The 15,646-nt window shown below is 46.0% G+C and overlaps 1 protein-coding gene across 4 annotated transcripts in view; it reads left to right on the forward strand.

Annotated features, from left to right (window-relative positions):
* GGNBP2 (gametogenetin binding protein 2) overlaps nt 1-15,646 on the forward strand; it is a 389,041-nt gene that overhangs the window by 192,499 nt on the left and 180,896 nt on the right. For all 4 annotated transcript variants that reach the window (XM_069226555.1, XM_069226553.1, XM_069226554.1 and 1 more), the window contains one exon: nt 12,434-12,628. In XM_069226555.1, the coding sequence (XP_069082656.1) occupies nt 12,434-12,628 (195 nt within the window). The remainder of the gene's footprint in view (nt 1-12,433; nt 12,629-15,646) is intronic.

Genomic DNA, 15,646 nt, shown 5'->3' on the forward strand with positions numbered 1-15,646 from the left:
TGTTGCTGGCCCCATGGGGAGAGTGCCTTTGTCACTCTGAGGCCAGTAACAAAGCCTGCACTGGGTGGAGATGCTAACACCTCCCCCAGGCAGGAGCTGTGACACCTGGCGGTGAGCCTCAAAGGCTCACCCCTTTGTCACAGCCCAGCAGGGCACTCCAGCTTAGTGGAGTTGCCCGCCCCCTCCGGCCACGGCCCCCACTTTTGGCGGCAAGGCTGGAGGGAACAAAGAAAGCAACAAGGAGGAGTCACTGGCCAGTCAGGATAGCCCCTAAGGTGTCCTGAGCTGAGGCGACTCTGACTTTTAGAAATCCTCCATCTTGCAGATGGAGGATTCCCCCAATAGGGTTAGGATTGTGACCCCCTCCCCTTGGGAGGAGGCACAAAGAGGGTGTACCCACCCTCAGGGCTAGTAGCCATTGGCTACTAACCCCCCAGACCTAAACACGCCCTTAAATTTAGTATTTAAGGGCTACCCTGAACCCTAGAAAATTAGATTCCTGCAACTACAAGAAGAAGGACTACCTAGCTGAAAACCCCTGCAGAGGAAGACCAGAAGAAAACAACTGCCTTGGCTCCAGAAACTCACCGGCCTGTCTCCTGCCTTCCAAAGATCCTGCTCCAGCGACGCCTTCCAAAGGGACCAGCGACCTCGACATCCTCTGAGGACTGCCCCTGCTTCGAAAAGACAAGAAACTCCCGAGGACAGCGGACCTGCTCCAAGAAAGGCTGCAACTTTGTTTCCAGCAGCTTTGAAAGAACCCTGCAAGCTCCCCGCAAGAAGCGTGAGACTTGCAACACTGCACCCGGCGACCCCGACTCGGCTGGTGGAGATCCAACACCTCAGGAGGGACCCCAGGACTACTCTGATACTGTGAGTACCAAAACCTGTCCCCCCTGAGCCCCCACAGCGCCGCCTGCAGAGGGAATCCCGAGGCTTCCCCTGACCGCGACTCTTTGAATCCAAAGTCCCGACGCCTGGGAGAGACCCTGCACCCGCAGCCCCCAGGACCTGAAGGACCGGACTTTCACTGGAGAAGTGACCCCCAGGAGTCCCTCTCCCTTACCCAAGTGGAGGTTTCCCCGAGGAATCCCCCCCCTTGCCTGCCTGCAGCGCTGAAGAGATCCCGAGATCTCTCATAGACTAACATTGCGAACCCGACGCCTGTTCCTACACTGCACCCGGCCGCCCCCGCGCTGCTGAGGGTGAAATTTCTGTGTGGGCTTGGGTCCCCCCCGGTGCCCTACCAAACCCCCCTGGTCTGCCCTCCGAAAACGCGGGTACTTACCTGCAAGCAGACCGGAACCGGGGCACCCCCTTCTCTCCATTCTAGCCTATGTGTTTTGGGCACCACTTTGAACTCTGCACCTGACCGGCCCTGAGCTGCTGGTGTGGTGACTTTGGGGTTGCTCTGAACCCCCAACGGTGGGCTACCTTGGACCAAGAACTGAACCCTGTAAGTGTCCTACTTACCTGGTAAAACTAACAAAAACTTACCTCCCCTAGGAACTGTGAAAATTGCACTGTGTCCACTTTTAAAACAGCTATTTGTCAATAACTTGAAAAGTATACATGCAATTTTTATGATTTAAAGTTCCTAAAGTACTTACCTGCAATACCTTTCGAATGAGATATTACATGTAGAATTTGAACCTGTGGTTCTTAAAATAAACTAAGAAAAGATATTTTTCTATACAAAAACCTATTGGCTGGATTTGTCTCTGAGTGTGTGTACCTCATTTATTGTCTATGTGTATGTACAACAAATGCTTAACACTACTCCTTGGATAAGCCTACTGCTCGACCACACTACCACAAAATAGAGCATTAGTATTATCTATTTTTACCACTATTTTACCTCTAAGGGGAACCCTTGGACTCTGTGCATGCTATTCCTTACTTTGAAATAGCACATACAGAACCAACTTCCTACAGAATGCCTCCACAGGCGGCTTATTCAAGAGCTTCACAGAGAGGAAAGGCTGGAAGACAACCAAAAGATAAAGGCTGTAGACAATGACTTGCTACCGTCTCCAGCTATGAACCTTCCCTTGAACACAAGACTAGGGAGAAGGATTTCCCTCTATTTTCACAATTGGCAGAAGATAACATCAGACCAATGGGTCCTAAATCTTATTCAGTTTGGCCATACTCTGTAGTTCCTGCAGTACCCTCCTACAAAACCTCCTCTCCCTCGGAGGGTGAAACACTTGCATCTGCTCAAGCAGGAGGTCGAGTCCATGCTTCTCAAGAGAGCTATAGAAAGGGTTCCACATCAGGACAGAGAAAGGGGTTACTACTCCTGATTCTTCCTAGTACGAAAAAAGCAGAAAAGTTGGTGTCCAATTTTAGACCTCGGGGATCTCAACACTTATCTAAAAAACAATCATTCCGTATGATCATCCTATCAGACATTCTGTCCCTTCTAAATCCGGGGGGTTACATTGATACCCTCGATTTGCAGGATGCATATTTCCATATTCCTATTCAACCTTCCCACAGAAAGTACCTCAGTTTTGCAGTAGCCGGAGACCATTTCCAGTTCAAAGTCTTACCCTTTGGCCTGAAATCGGCCCCCAGGATCTTCAGCAAATGCTTGGCTCAGGTGGCAGCTTTCCTCAGAAGGCAGAACCATCAAGTCTTGGGTATCTGGACGATTTGATGGTCAAAGCCAGATCCAGGTCTCAGGCATGCAAGTCCACAAGTGCTTGTATCGAGCTATTCACGAGCCTGGGCCGAACGGTCAATCGCGAAAAGTCAGCATTCCAACCCTTAAAGACGAGAACTTTTTTAGGGGCAATACTGGACACTTCCACCAACAATGCAGCCCCTACAGAGGACAGACGGAGAAACGTATATACCTCGTGAGGCGTTTACAAAGAAGAAAGTACGTTTGTTTGCCTCTTCAAGTCCCTGTTAGGGATGATGTCCTCCTTCATTCCTCTGGTGCCTTTGTGTCTAAAAATGAGGCCCCTACAGGAGCAATTAGATTTTCAGTGGACGCAATCCATGGGGTCTTTCAACGCTATCATCAGAATAATGAAGCCCATGATACCATCTCTAGCTTGGTGGACTCTACAGGCTCACCTACCAAAGGGGCTTTCTTTTTTCCCCAACAAGCACCTTGGGTGATAGCTACGGACGCTTCTCTTGAGGCTCTCGTCCAGCACCGACGAGTCCGGGGCAAATGGAAGCCACATCAGAAGATTTTTCACATCAATTACCTCGAATTGAAAGCTGTGCGACTGGCGCTTTGCGCTTTTCTCCCATAAATAGGTTCCTCAGTTCTCATCCGGACGGACAACACAACAATGCATTATATCAAAAAGCAGGGCGGAACCAGGTTCTCTGCTCTTATCGAGAGAATCTCAGCGCATTTGGGAATGGTCGAGCGGAACATGTCCCGGGCATACAGAACATCATTGGAGATTCCCTGAGCAGATCACGGTCGTCCAACCACGAATGGGAATTGGACCAAGGAGACTTGAATCAAGTCTTTGCCCGATGGGAGAAACCGAACCTGGATCTCTTCGCCATTTCGCAGAATGCTAAATTCCGTTTCTTGGCAAGTCGAGATCAAAATCGGTGCCCTTGGGGTAATGTGTTTTCCATGGCATGGTCAGGAATTTATGCTTGCGCTTTTTCTCCCATTCCCCTGATTCCAAGAGTTCTGGCGAAGACCAAGATCAACGCTGCAAGCGCCTTCTAATTGTTCCGGCATAGCCTCGCCAGTTTTGGTATGCAGAACTTCTTCACCTCTCGCAGAGCCGCAGCATCCTTCTACCAGTTATGCCCTCCCTGCTTACGATGAACAAAGGCCAAGTTCTCCACCCTGGTCCGGCTTCACTTCACTTGACAGCCTGGCTCCTGAACACCATGAATTTGCGCATCGAGATATTCCTTCGATTTGCAGAGCCATCCTCGCCAGAGCTGCAGCTGAGAGTACCAACAATTGTTTATCGTCTGAAGTGGAGGAGATTTTGCTCATGATGTGCACAAGTTCAAGTGCATCCCTTTTCTTCATCACCGCAGCAGATACTACCTTATCTTCTACTCCTGGCCAGATCGGGTTTGGCTATTTCCTCGATTAAGGTCCACCTGGCAGCGATTTCCCGTTATAGGCGTACGGAGAACGTGCCTCCTCTGTGGTCGGCAAGGGTCATAAAACTGTTTCTTAAGGGTCTATTCAGGTCCTTTCCCCCAGTTCGGCCTCCTCCTCCATCATGGCACCTTAATTTGGTCTTGTCTCAAATAATAAAACCACAGTTTGAGACAATCCACAAAGCGGATTTGAAGTTCCTATCCTGGAAGGTCTCTCTCCTTGCTCCCACCTCAGCCAGAAGAGTGAGCGAGATACAGGCATTCACTATCCAGGATCCTTTCTTACAATTCAAAAGGGATAAGGTAATTTTGCGAACAAATACAAAATTCATACCTAGGGTCCAGTCGGATTTTAATATAAACCAACCAGTGATACTGAAATCATACTTTCCTAATCCATCGATGCCAGCGGAGCAAGCTCTACATTCTTTGGACGTACAGAGGCGCCTGAAGTTTTATATTGACAGAACTAAACAGTTTACGCAATCTAACCAACTTTTCATGGCTTTCACAGTGCTCCTCGTAAGGGGCGAGCGTTATTCAAACAGGGAATTGTGAGGTGGATAGCTTCTGCTATTAGATATTGTTATACAACGGCAGGAAAATCCTTGCAGAATCGAGCGCGTGCACAATCTACAAGAAAAATGGCTGCATCCATGGCACTTTTTGCAGGAGTGCCCATGCAGGGCAGCCACGTGGCAGTCTGTGCATTCTTTTACAAGGCATTACTGTTTGGAGGCAACTCAGCAAGGTGATATGGCGGTAGGACAAGCGTGTTAAGACATCTTTTCCTGTAACGGTGAGCTGTTGTATTTCTTTATTCCTTTTTTCCTGACAGCCCATTTTAATTTGCGCACATTGTATAGGTTTGTTTCTTCCTTTATGGCTGTCATATTTGTTTTACCTACTCAAGGTAACTATCTTTTGTCATATTTATTGCTTATCTAATATGTTAAATTTCCTACATAATCCTTTTTTCTTTAAGGATGTTGCTGATATATGAAAGCTATACAATGTGCTTCATTAATGCTTGCTATTCTGATTCAAGCATGTGAATCTATGAAAGTTCCAATTCTGGAGTAGGAAAATAAGTTACTTACCTGTAACTGTAGGTTCGATGGCATCTGTCGCTGTAGATACGCATGTTTTGCATAGCTCGCCATCTGGTGTTGGGCCGGAGTGTTACAAGTTGTTTTTCTTCGAAGAAGTCTTTCGAGTCACGGGACCGAGTGACTCCTCCTTTTGTCTCCATTGCGCATGGGCGTCGACTCCATCTTCGATTGTTTTTTTTCCGCCATCGGGTTCGGACGTGTTCCTGTCGCTCCGAGTTTCGGAACGGAAAGATAGCTAATTTCGGAAGATTTTCGTCTGTATTGTTGCGTTCGGGATCGGCGTAGTTAGATTCAACACCGCATCGAAGATCGAAGAGCTCCGGTGCCCTTCGGGGTAGTTTTTCGATCCCCCGTTGGGGCCTGGTCGGCCCGACCGCGTGCAGAAGAACGCCGATGGAACGGACCCCGTTCCGTTTCTGTCCCAAATGCCACAATAAATACCCCTATACAGACCAACACTTGGTCTGTAACCTGTGCCTGTCACCTGAGCACAGTGAAGACACTTGCGAGGCCTGTCGTGCGTTCCGGTCCCGAAAAACACTCCGAGACCGTCGAGCCAGAAGACTTCAGATGGCGTCCGCGCCGACAGCCCACCGGGAGTTCGAGGAACAAGAAGAGGAGGGAACCTTTTCGATCCAAGAATCGGACTCCGAAGGATTCGACGATCCACAAACCGTGAGTAAGACGTCGAAAGCCACTCAGAAGAAGATTTACAAGGCCCAGGGGACGCCACTGCCACCAGGCCATGGCTCGACCCATAAATTCGGTGACCGACCGTCGGCACCGAAAAAGGCCCAAACAGTGCCGAGATCGTCCGACTCCGGTCGAGACACCGGCACGCAGCCTTCTCGGGACCGAGAAAGTGCTGGAGACAAGCATCGACACCGAGATACCGGTGTAGACACGGCTCGACGCCGAGACAGCGGCACCGAAGAAGATCGACGCCGAGGGGTTTCGGCCCCGAAAAAGAAAAAAGTCACCTCGGAGCCGAAAAAAGATGCAGACAGGGTTTCGGTGCCAAAACAAACTGCAACCGACCCAGTTTCAGGCTCTTATACAGAAGAGCACTCGCTAACCTCCCAAATGCAATAGCATAGGTTTGAGGAAGAGCTACACTCAACTGATGTAGACCATACGCAAAAGCGTATTTTCATACAGCAGGGGACAGGAAAAATAAGCACCCTTCCCCCTATTAGAAGAAAGAGAAGATTGGAGTTCCAAACTGAACAGACACCACAAACAAATGTGGTGAAAAAAGTTACCCCACCACCCTCTCCTCCACCTGTGATTAACGTCTCACCAGCACAAACTCCATCACATTCCCCAGCTCACACCACCATGAGCCAGGGTGACCAAGATCAAGACGCATGGGACTTATACGACGCCCCAGTGTCAGATAACAGTCCGGAGGCATACCCTACGAAGCCATCTCCACCAGAGGACAGCACTGCGTATTCTCAAGTGGTGGCTAGAGCAGCACAATTTCACAATGTAAGCCTCCACTCAGAACAGGTCGAGGATGACTTTTTATTCAACACACTCTCCTCCACCCACAGCTCCTACCAAAGCCTGCCTATGCTCCCTGGTATGCTCCGGCACGCAAAATAAATCTTTAAGGAGCCGGTCAAAAGCAGGGCAATCACACCAAGAGTGGAAAAAAAGTATAAGGCGCCTCCTACAGACCCGGCTTTCATCACTACACAGCTGCCACCAGACTCTGTCGTTGTAGGAGCAGCTAGGAAAAGGGCCAACTCCCACACATCTGGAGATGCACCACCCCCAGATAAAGAAAGCCGCAAGTTCGATGCAGCTGGTAAGAGAGTCGCAGCACAAGCTGCAAACCAGTGGCGCATCGCTAACTCCCAGGCACTACTTGCGCGCTATGACAGAGCCCATTGGGATGAGATGCAACATCTCATTGACCATCTGCCCAAGGACCTACAAAATAGGGCAAAACAAGTGGTTGAGGAGGGACAGACCATTTCCAACAACCAAATCCGCTCCTCCTTGGACGCTGCAGATACAGCTGCACGGACAATTAATACATCTGTAACTATCAGAAGGCATGCATGGCTCCGAACGTCTGGATTTAAACCAGAGATTCAGCAAGCAGTTCTCAATATGCCTTTTAACGAAAAAGAACTGTTCGGTCCAGAAGTGGACACAGCGATTGAGAAGCTCAAAAAAGACACGGGCGCACTCTACTCCCCGCAGAACAGAGGGAACTACAGCACATTCCGTAAAACACCCTTTAGAGGGGGGTTTCGGGGTCAGAGCACACAAGCCAGCACCTCACAGGCAACACCGTCCAGTTACCAGGGACAGTACAGAGGAGGTTTTCGGGGACAATATAGAGGAGGGCAATTCCCTAGGAATAGAGGAAAATTTCAAAGCCCCAAAACCCCTACTACTAAGCAGTGACTCACATGTCACTCATCCCCTCCACACAACACCAGTGGGGGGAAGAATAAGTCATTATTACAAAGCATGGGAGGAAATCACTACAGACACTTGGGTTCTAGCAATTATCCAACATGGTTATTGCATAGAATTTCTACAATTCCCTCCAAACATACCACCAAAAGCACAAAATTTGACAAAACATCATTCCAATCTCCTGGAGATAGAAGTGCAGGCACTATTGCAAAAGAATGCAATCGAATTAGTGCCAAACACACAAATAAACACAGGGGTTTACTCACTGTACTTTCTGATACCAAAGAAGGACAAAACGCTGAGACCAATCCTAGACCTCAGAATAGTGAACACATTCATCAAATCAGACCATTTTCACATGGTCACACTACAAGAAGTATTACCATTGCTAAAACTACACGACTACATGTCAACTTTAGACCTCAAGGACGCGTATTTCCATATACCAATACACCCATCGCACAGGAAATACCTAAGGTTTGTATTCAAAGGAATAAATTACCAATTCAAGGTACTGCCTTTCGGATTAACAACCGCACCAAGAGTCTTTACCAAATGTCTAGCGGTAGTCGCTGCACACATCAGAAGGCAGCAAATACATGTGTTCCCATATCTAGACGACTGGCTAATCAAGGCCCATTCGTTAATAGAGTGCTCAAATCACACAAATCAGATCATACAAACCCTCTTCAAACTAGGGTTCACCGTCAACTTCACAAAATCCAACATTCTGCCGTGCAAGGTACAACAATACCTAGGAGCCATAATAGACACAACAAAAGGAGTAGCCACTCCAAGTCCCCAAAGAATTCAAAATTTCAACACCATCATACAACGCATGTATCCAACACAAAAGATACAAGCAAAGATGGTATTACAACTCCTAGGCATGATGTCTTCATGCATAGCCATTGTCCCAAACGCAAGACTGCACATGAGGCCCTTACAACAGTGCCTAGCATCACAGTGGTCTCAAGCACAGGGTCATCTTCTAGATCTGGTGTTAATAGACCGCCAAACTTACCTCTCGCTTCTGTGGTGGAACAACATAAATTTAAACAAAGGGCGGCCTTTCCAAGACCCAGTGCCACAATACGTAATAACAACAGATGCTTCCATGACAGGGTGGGGAGCACACCTCGATCACCACAGCATACAAGGACAATGGAACGTACATCAAACAAGACTGCATATAAATCACCTAGAACTTCTAGCAGTTTTTCAAGCACTAAAAGCTTTCCAACCAATAATAGTTCACAAATACATTCTCGTCAAGACAGACAACATGACAACAATGTATTATCTAAACAAGCAAGGGGGGACGCACTCCACGCAGTTAAGCCTGCTAGCACAAAAAATTTGGCGTTGGGCAATTCACAACCAAATTCGCCTAATAGCACAATTTATACCAGGGATCCAAAATCAACTCGCAGACAATCTCTCTCGAGATCACCAACAGGTCCACGAATGGGAAATTCACCCCCAAATTCTGAACACCTATTTCAAACTCTGGGGAACACCTCAAATAGACTTGTTTGCGACGAAGGAGAACGCAAAATGCCAAAACTTCGCATCCAGATACCCACACAAACAGTCCCAAGGCAATGCCCTATGGATGAACTGGTCAGGGATATTTGCTTACGCTTTTCCTCCTCTCCCTCTCCTTCCTTACCTGGTAAACAAACTCAGTCAAAACAAACTCAAACTCATATTAATAGCACCAACTTGGGCAAGGCAACCCTGGTACACAACGCTGCTAGACCTATCAGTAGTACCCCACATCAAATTGCCCAACAGGCCAGATCTGTTGACACAACACCACCAAAAGATCAGACACCCAGATCCAGCATCGCTGAATCTAGCAATCTGGCTCCTGAAATCCTAGAATTCGGGCACTTACAACTTACCCAAGAATGTATGGAAGTCATAAAGCAAGCCAGAAGGCCATCCACCAGGCACTGCTATGCAAGTAAATGGAAGAGGTTTGTTTGCTACTGCCATATTAATCAAATACAACCATTACACACAACTCCAGAACATGTAGTGGGTTACTTGCTTCACTTACAAAAATCTAACCTGGCTTTCTCTTCCATTAAAATACACCTTGCAGCAATATCTGCATACCTGCAGACTACCTATTCAACTTCCCTATATAAGATACCAGTCATTAAAGCATTCATGGAGGGCCTTAGGAGAATTATACCACCAAGAACACCACCTGTTCCTTCATGGAACCTAAATGTTGTCCTAACTAGACTTATGGGTCCACCTTTTGAACCCATGCACTCCTGCGAAATACAGTTCCTAACCTGGAAGGTTGCATTTCTCATCGCCATTACTTCCCTAAGAAGAGTAAGTGAGATTCAGGCGTTTACAATACAAGAACCTTTTATACAACTACACAAGAATAAGGTCGTCCTAAGGACTAATCCTACATTTTTGCCAAAGGTTATTTCACTGTTCCATCTAAATCAAACAGTGGAACTTCCAGTGTTCTTTCCACAGCCAGATACCGTAGCTGAAAGGGCACTACATACATTAGATGTCAAAAGAGCATTGATGTATTACATTGACAGAACAAAGAACATCAGAAAGACTAAACAACTATTTATTGCATTTCAAAAACCTCATGCAGGAAACCCAATATCAAAACAAGGTATAGCCAGATGGATAGTTAAATGCATCCAAATCTGCTACCTTAAAGCTAAACGACAGCTGCCCATTACACCAAGGGCACACTCAACCAGAAAGAAAGGTGCTACCATGGCCTTTCTAGGAAACATCCCAATGCAAGAAATATGTAAGGCAGCCACATGGTCTACGCCTCACACATTCACCAAGCACTACTGTGTAGACGTTTTATCTGCACAACAAGCCACAGTAGGTCAAGCCGTATTAAGAACATTATTTCAAACTACTTCCACTCCTACAGGCTGAGCCACCGCTTTTGGGGAGATAACTGCTTACTAGTCTATGCAAAACATGCGTATCTACAGCGACAGATGCCATCGAACTGAAAATGTCACTTACCCAGTGTACATCTGTTCGTGGCATCAGTCGCTGTAGATTCGCATGTGCCCACCCGCCTCCCCGGGAGCCTGTAGCAGTTCGGAAGTTACCTTCAACTATTTGTATATATATCATCTCAACCTTAAATAGGTACATACTTAGTCAATCCATTGCATGGGCACTATTACTACAATTCAACTCCTACCTCACCCTCTGCGGGGAAAAACAATCGAAGATGGAGTCGACGCCCATGTGCAATGGAGACAAAAGGAGGAGTCACTCGGTCCCGTGACTCGAAAGACTTCTTCGAAGAAAAACAACTTGTAACACTCCGGCCCAACACCAGATGGCGAGCTATGCAAAACATGCGAATCTACAGCGACTGATGCCACGAACAGATGTACACTGGGTAAGTGACATTTTCATTCTCCAGTATTGGAATCTTTCATAGGTTCAAATGCGACCGTCCCTCCTCCCATGAGAAGCTCACCTTTTCCTGTCTTCTTCAGATACTATAGCACTCGTGCTTGAGAAAATCTGAGGGAAGGGAGCTCCTCTCAGGAGGGTTCTAGAGGGAGGGGAAGCCTGATTGGCTGGGCCTTGCTTTGGTCCTTTTTACTCCTAGTAATCAGGATGGGCTACTAAAGTGAAAGCCTTTAGGCCTTTTTTCATTGCAGTAGCTTATGTGTATAGCTGTTTTGATTTACCGGGGGCTCCGATCTTGACGACTGGGAAGGATTCAAGCATGTGAATCTATGAAGGATTCCAATACTGGAGAACTACAGTTACAGGTCAGTAACTTATTTTCTCATGTTTAGACTTCTTTATCTCCACCTTTCTTAATGGGAGCACCTAAATCCACCTGACTTGTCAGGCTATGTAAGGAGAGGGCTTTGTGTATGGTAAGGAGGCCAATATAAACATAACTTCTCTGTCATTAGTTAAGCTTTTGGTTTTGGCAGCTTCAGCCATTATCAAAAAATCAAAATTTTCAGCAGCCTTCAACTCACTGAGGTTCCATGATTCTGAAGGACTGATTAACTTTTTAACTGCTTGAAAGAGCACTTTGGACTATGGCTAGCTATTTCTGTACTCATTGATGACCTTTAAAGTATAGCCACATTTAGCTTTACCAGTCAGTATTTGCTTTCATGATAATCGTCACTGCCCGGAAAGGTTAACAATAGATTTGGCCCCAAAACTATGTTTTAGTTGCACATAATAAATCAAAGTTTCTTGCCTTAATGAAGCTCATAGTTTTCAACGTGTGCCTTGTGAGACTGAACATTTATCAAAGTGTAGCACAAACATTTCTTTATATATGGCATGTCAGATGTAATCTCAGCCCTTAAGTATGAGATTATGCTAACTATGCTAATTACTGAGTTAACAGTGACTGGATTATTACTGACACAAACTGGACGTATTCATGTGATTTTAGATGTGACAGAAGGTTCATAGAGACTGGGGGTTCCTGCGGATAAGGCCATTGGATACCTTTTGTGTGCATTTTTCACATATTCTTGTGCTCTCCATTTAGAACTAAACATCAATGACTCTACAGTGTCTAAAGTATATCCCAACTGCAAACATGCAAACTTGTAATACATTTGTATTCAAACAGTAGTGATCTGTTTTGACGCATTTTGCGTATGCAATTCATTGCTACATATAATTAACCAGTTCTGAAGAGGCTTAGTCATAGCTCTAAATTGCTTCTGTTTGTTGCTGTTCTCAAGACATTTGTTCAGTTATTTCCTATTTGTTACAACTAGATGGCTGTTGAAAAGGTTCAAGGCATCAGTAGGTTGGAGCAACTATGTGAGGAGTTTTTAGAAGAAGAAAGAGTACAAGAACTGAAACTGGAGAAAAAGCGCCAAAAAAGAAAAAACAGGAGGAAAAACAAGTGTGTGTGCGACATTCCTGGCCCATTGCAGGCTGTAGAGGAAACTTTCAACAGTCCTGTGAAGGTAAGATAGTTTCTCTCTACAGTTTCTTTATGTCATAAATAAATTCTTACCGTTTATTTGGAAGCCGTTATTGTATTTTGCTGCATCATCTTGCTTTACTTTTGAGCTAAAGGAAAACACTCGGGTCGAAAGCTTGACAACTTTAAAGAGTCTAAATGGGTGCCAAGAGGGGATCATCTAACTAGTATTTACAATCACTACCTACTCCTACTTTGTGATAGGTTCTTAAGAAAATGCCATCCAAAGCATTAGGGTTTTCAAGGGTTGCTTTGGTTCTTTAATCCATTTAAAATATTGTGAAGGCATTTGGTAACATTTGAGTACCTGGGATTTTCTCCCCATAGTTTAATCTGAGTTTGTCTATCTGTATATTTTAGATTTATTCGATGGGAAATTGATAAATTGAATTAGAAAAGAGATTTTCCTATTGCACATGCTGTTTTATTGACTGCTCCTTGTGCAGATGATCCTTAAAACCTATTATCATAATGAAAAAAAACTTTTGGGTTGAGACATATTTTCAAGTCTTCATTTTTTTTGTCTTTAATTTTGCCTTTCTCCTATGTACAGTTTGTGTGGGGATGTAGGGTATTTTATCATATTTATAACACGTTGTATATCCCGACCTCGTGGCAAGATTCTAGAGCACTTTAAACATTTTTATTTAGCGTTTCAGTTGGAATTAAATGTGCCTTAAAACTGGGCTATTTGAGGGGAAAAAAGTTCCACCTAACATGTTTTATATACATTGAATGGCCCGAAGTACAAACTCTAAAATTCAACAGGTGACTTTATTTTTACAGAAATATCTGTCCCTTTTTTCCCCCACTTCTTTGAAAATGTGTGTTTATTTTTCAAGTTGTGTCCAGAGACAAATATAAGATGAAATAGTAAGTATATCAGAGAACAAATACATAGGATGTTCATAGAGAGATTTATACAGTTTCTTTGGATGGAATATAGCAGCTTGTGCAGTACACTGTTGTGTCTCTTCAGTAGGGTGTAGAATAATATCTTGTGCAATATTAATCGCTTAGTAGTTGCCAGCATAAAACAGTGTAAAATGTGATAACAGGGCTTAACAAGCAGGTGATTCATGTTTAGGTATGTGCTGCAGTAACCCTTGTCTCTCTGTAGGGACAAGGCGCTAATCCCCGAACGTAACTGTATGCAGATTACAGCTTGTTAGAGTGAATTGTGCATGAAGAAAAATAGCCAGCTCCACAGGTTTGCTGGAAAGGGAAAAGGATCTGGGTGCAGCCAGTGAGTTGGTCTGACTTCATTATCTGCGTAAATGTAGGAAAAACAGGCATGAATCTGAGGGCGGTATGACTCGCTGTATGCAGGAGGAGATGCATGCCTTGACTTGTGGTATGACTTCTTACGGGGACAACTGGGTTGTTGTTGGTTTGGGTTCTGAAATTAAGAAGTAGTTCATCCCTGTAGGAAGTTGGCTCTGTATGTGCTATTTCAAAGTAAGGAATAGCATGCACAGAGTCCAAGGGTTCCCCTTAGAGGTAAAATAGTGGTAAAAATAGATAATACTAATGCTCTATTTTGTGGTAGTGTGGTCGAGCAGTAGGCTTATCCAAGGAGTAGTGTTAAGCATTTGTTGTACATACACATAGACAATAAATGAGGTACACACACTCAGAGACAAATCCAGCCAATAGGTTTTTGTATAGAAAAATATCTTTTCTTAGTTTATTTTAAGAACCACAGGTTCAAATTCTACATGTAATATCTCATTCGAAAGGTATTGCAGGTAAGTACTTTAGGAACTTTCAATCATAAAAATTGCATGTATACTTTTCAAGTTATTGACAAATAGCTGTTTTAAAAGTGGACACTTAGTGCAATTTTCACAGTTCCTGGGGGAGGTAAGTTTTTGTTAGTTTTACCAGGTAAGTAAGACACTTACAGGGTTCAGTTCTTGGTCCAAGGTAGCCCACCGTTGGGGGTTCAGAGCAACCCCAAAGTCACCACACCAGCAGCTCAGGGCCGGTCAGGTGTAGAGTTCAAAGTGGTGCCCAAAACACATAGGCTAGAATGGAGAGAAGGGGGTGCCCCGGTTCCGGCCTGCTGGCAGGTAAGTACCCGCGTCTTCGGAGGGCAGACCAGGGGGGTTTTGTAGGGCACCGGGGGGGGACACAAGTCCACACAGAAATTTCACCCTCAGCAGCGCGGGGGCGGCCGGGTGCAGTGTAGAAACAGGCGTCGGGTTCGCAATGTTAGTCTATGAGAGATCTCGGGATCTCTTCAGCGCTGCAGGCAGGCAAGGGGGGGATTCCTCGGGGAAACCTCCACTTGGGCAAGGGAGAGGGACTCCTGGGGGTCACTCCTCCAGTGAAAGTCCGGTCCTTCAGGTCCTGGGGGCTGCGGGTGCAGGGTCTCTCCCAGGCGTCGGGACTTTGGATTCAAAGAGTCGCGGTCAGGGGAAGCCTCGGGATTCCTTCTGCAGGCGGCGCTGTGGGGGCTCAGGGGGGACAGGTTTTGGTACTCACAGTATCAGAGTAGTCCTGGGGTCCCTCCTGAGGTGTTGGATCTCCACCAGCCGAGTCGGGGTCGCCGGGTGCAGTGTTGCAAGTCTCACGCTTCTTGCGGGGAGCTTGCAGGGTTCTTTCAAAGCTGCTGGAAACAAAGTTGCAGCCTTTCTTGGAGCAGGTCCGCTGTCCTCGGGAGTTTCTTGTCTTTTTGAAGCAGGGGCAGTCCTCAGAGGATGTCGAGGTCGCTGGTCCCTTTGGAAGGCGTCGCTGGAGCAGGATCTTTGGAAGGCAGGAGACAGGCCGGTGAGTTTCTGGAGCCAAGGCAGTTGTCGTCTTCTGGTCTTCCTCTGCAGGGGTTTTCAGCTAGGCAGTCCTTCTTCTTGTAGTTGCAGGAATCTAATTTTCTAGGGTTCAGGGTAGCCCTTAAATACTAAATTTAAGGGCGTGTTTAGGTCTGGGGGGTTAGTAGCCAATGGCTACTAGCCCTGAGGGTGGGTACACCCTTTTTGTGCCTCCTCCCAAGGGGAGGGGG

This window comes from Pleurodeles waltl, chromosome 3_2 (genome assembly GCF_031143425.1).
Source record: "Pleurodeles waltl isolate 20211129_DDA chromosome 3_2, aPleWal1.hap1.20221129, whole genome shotgun sequence".
In the NCBI taxonomy this organism is placed as follows: domain Eukaryota; kingdom Metazoa; phylum Chordata; class Amphibia; order Caudata; family Salamandridae; genus Pleurodeles; species Pleurodeles waltl.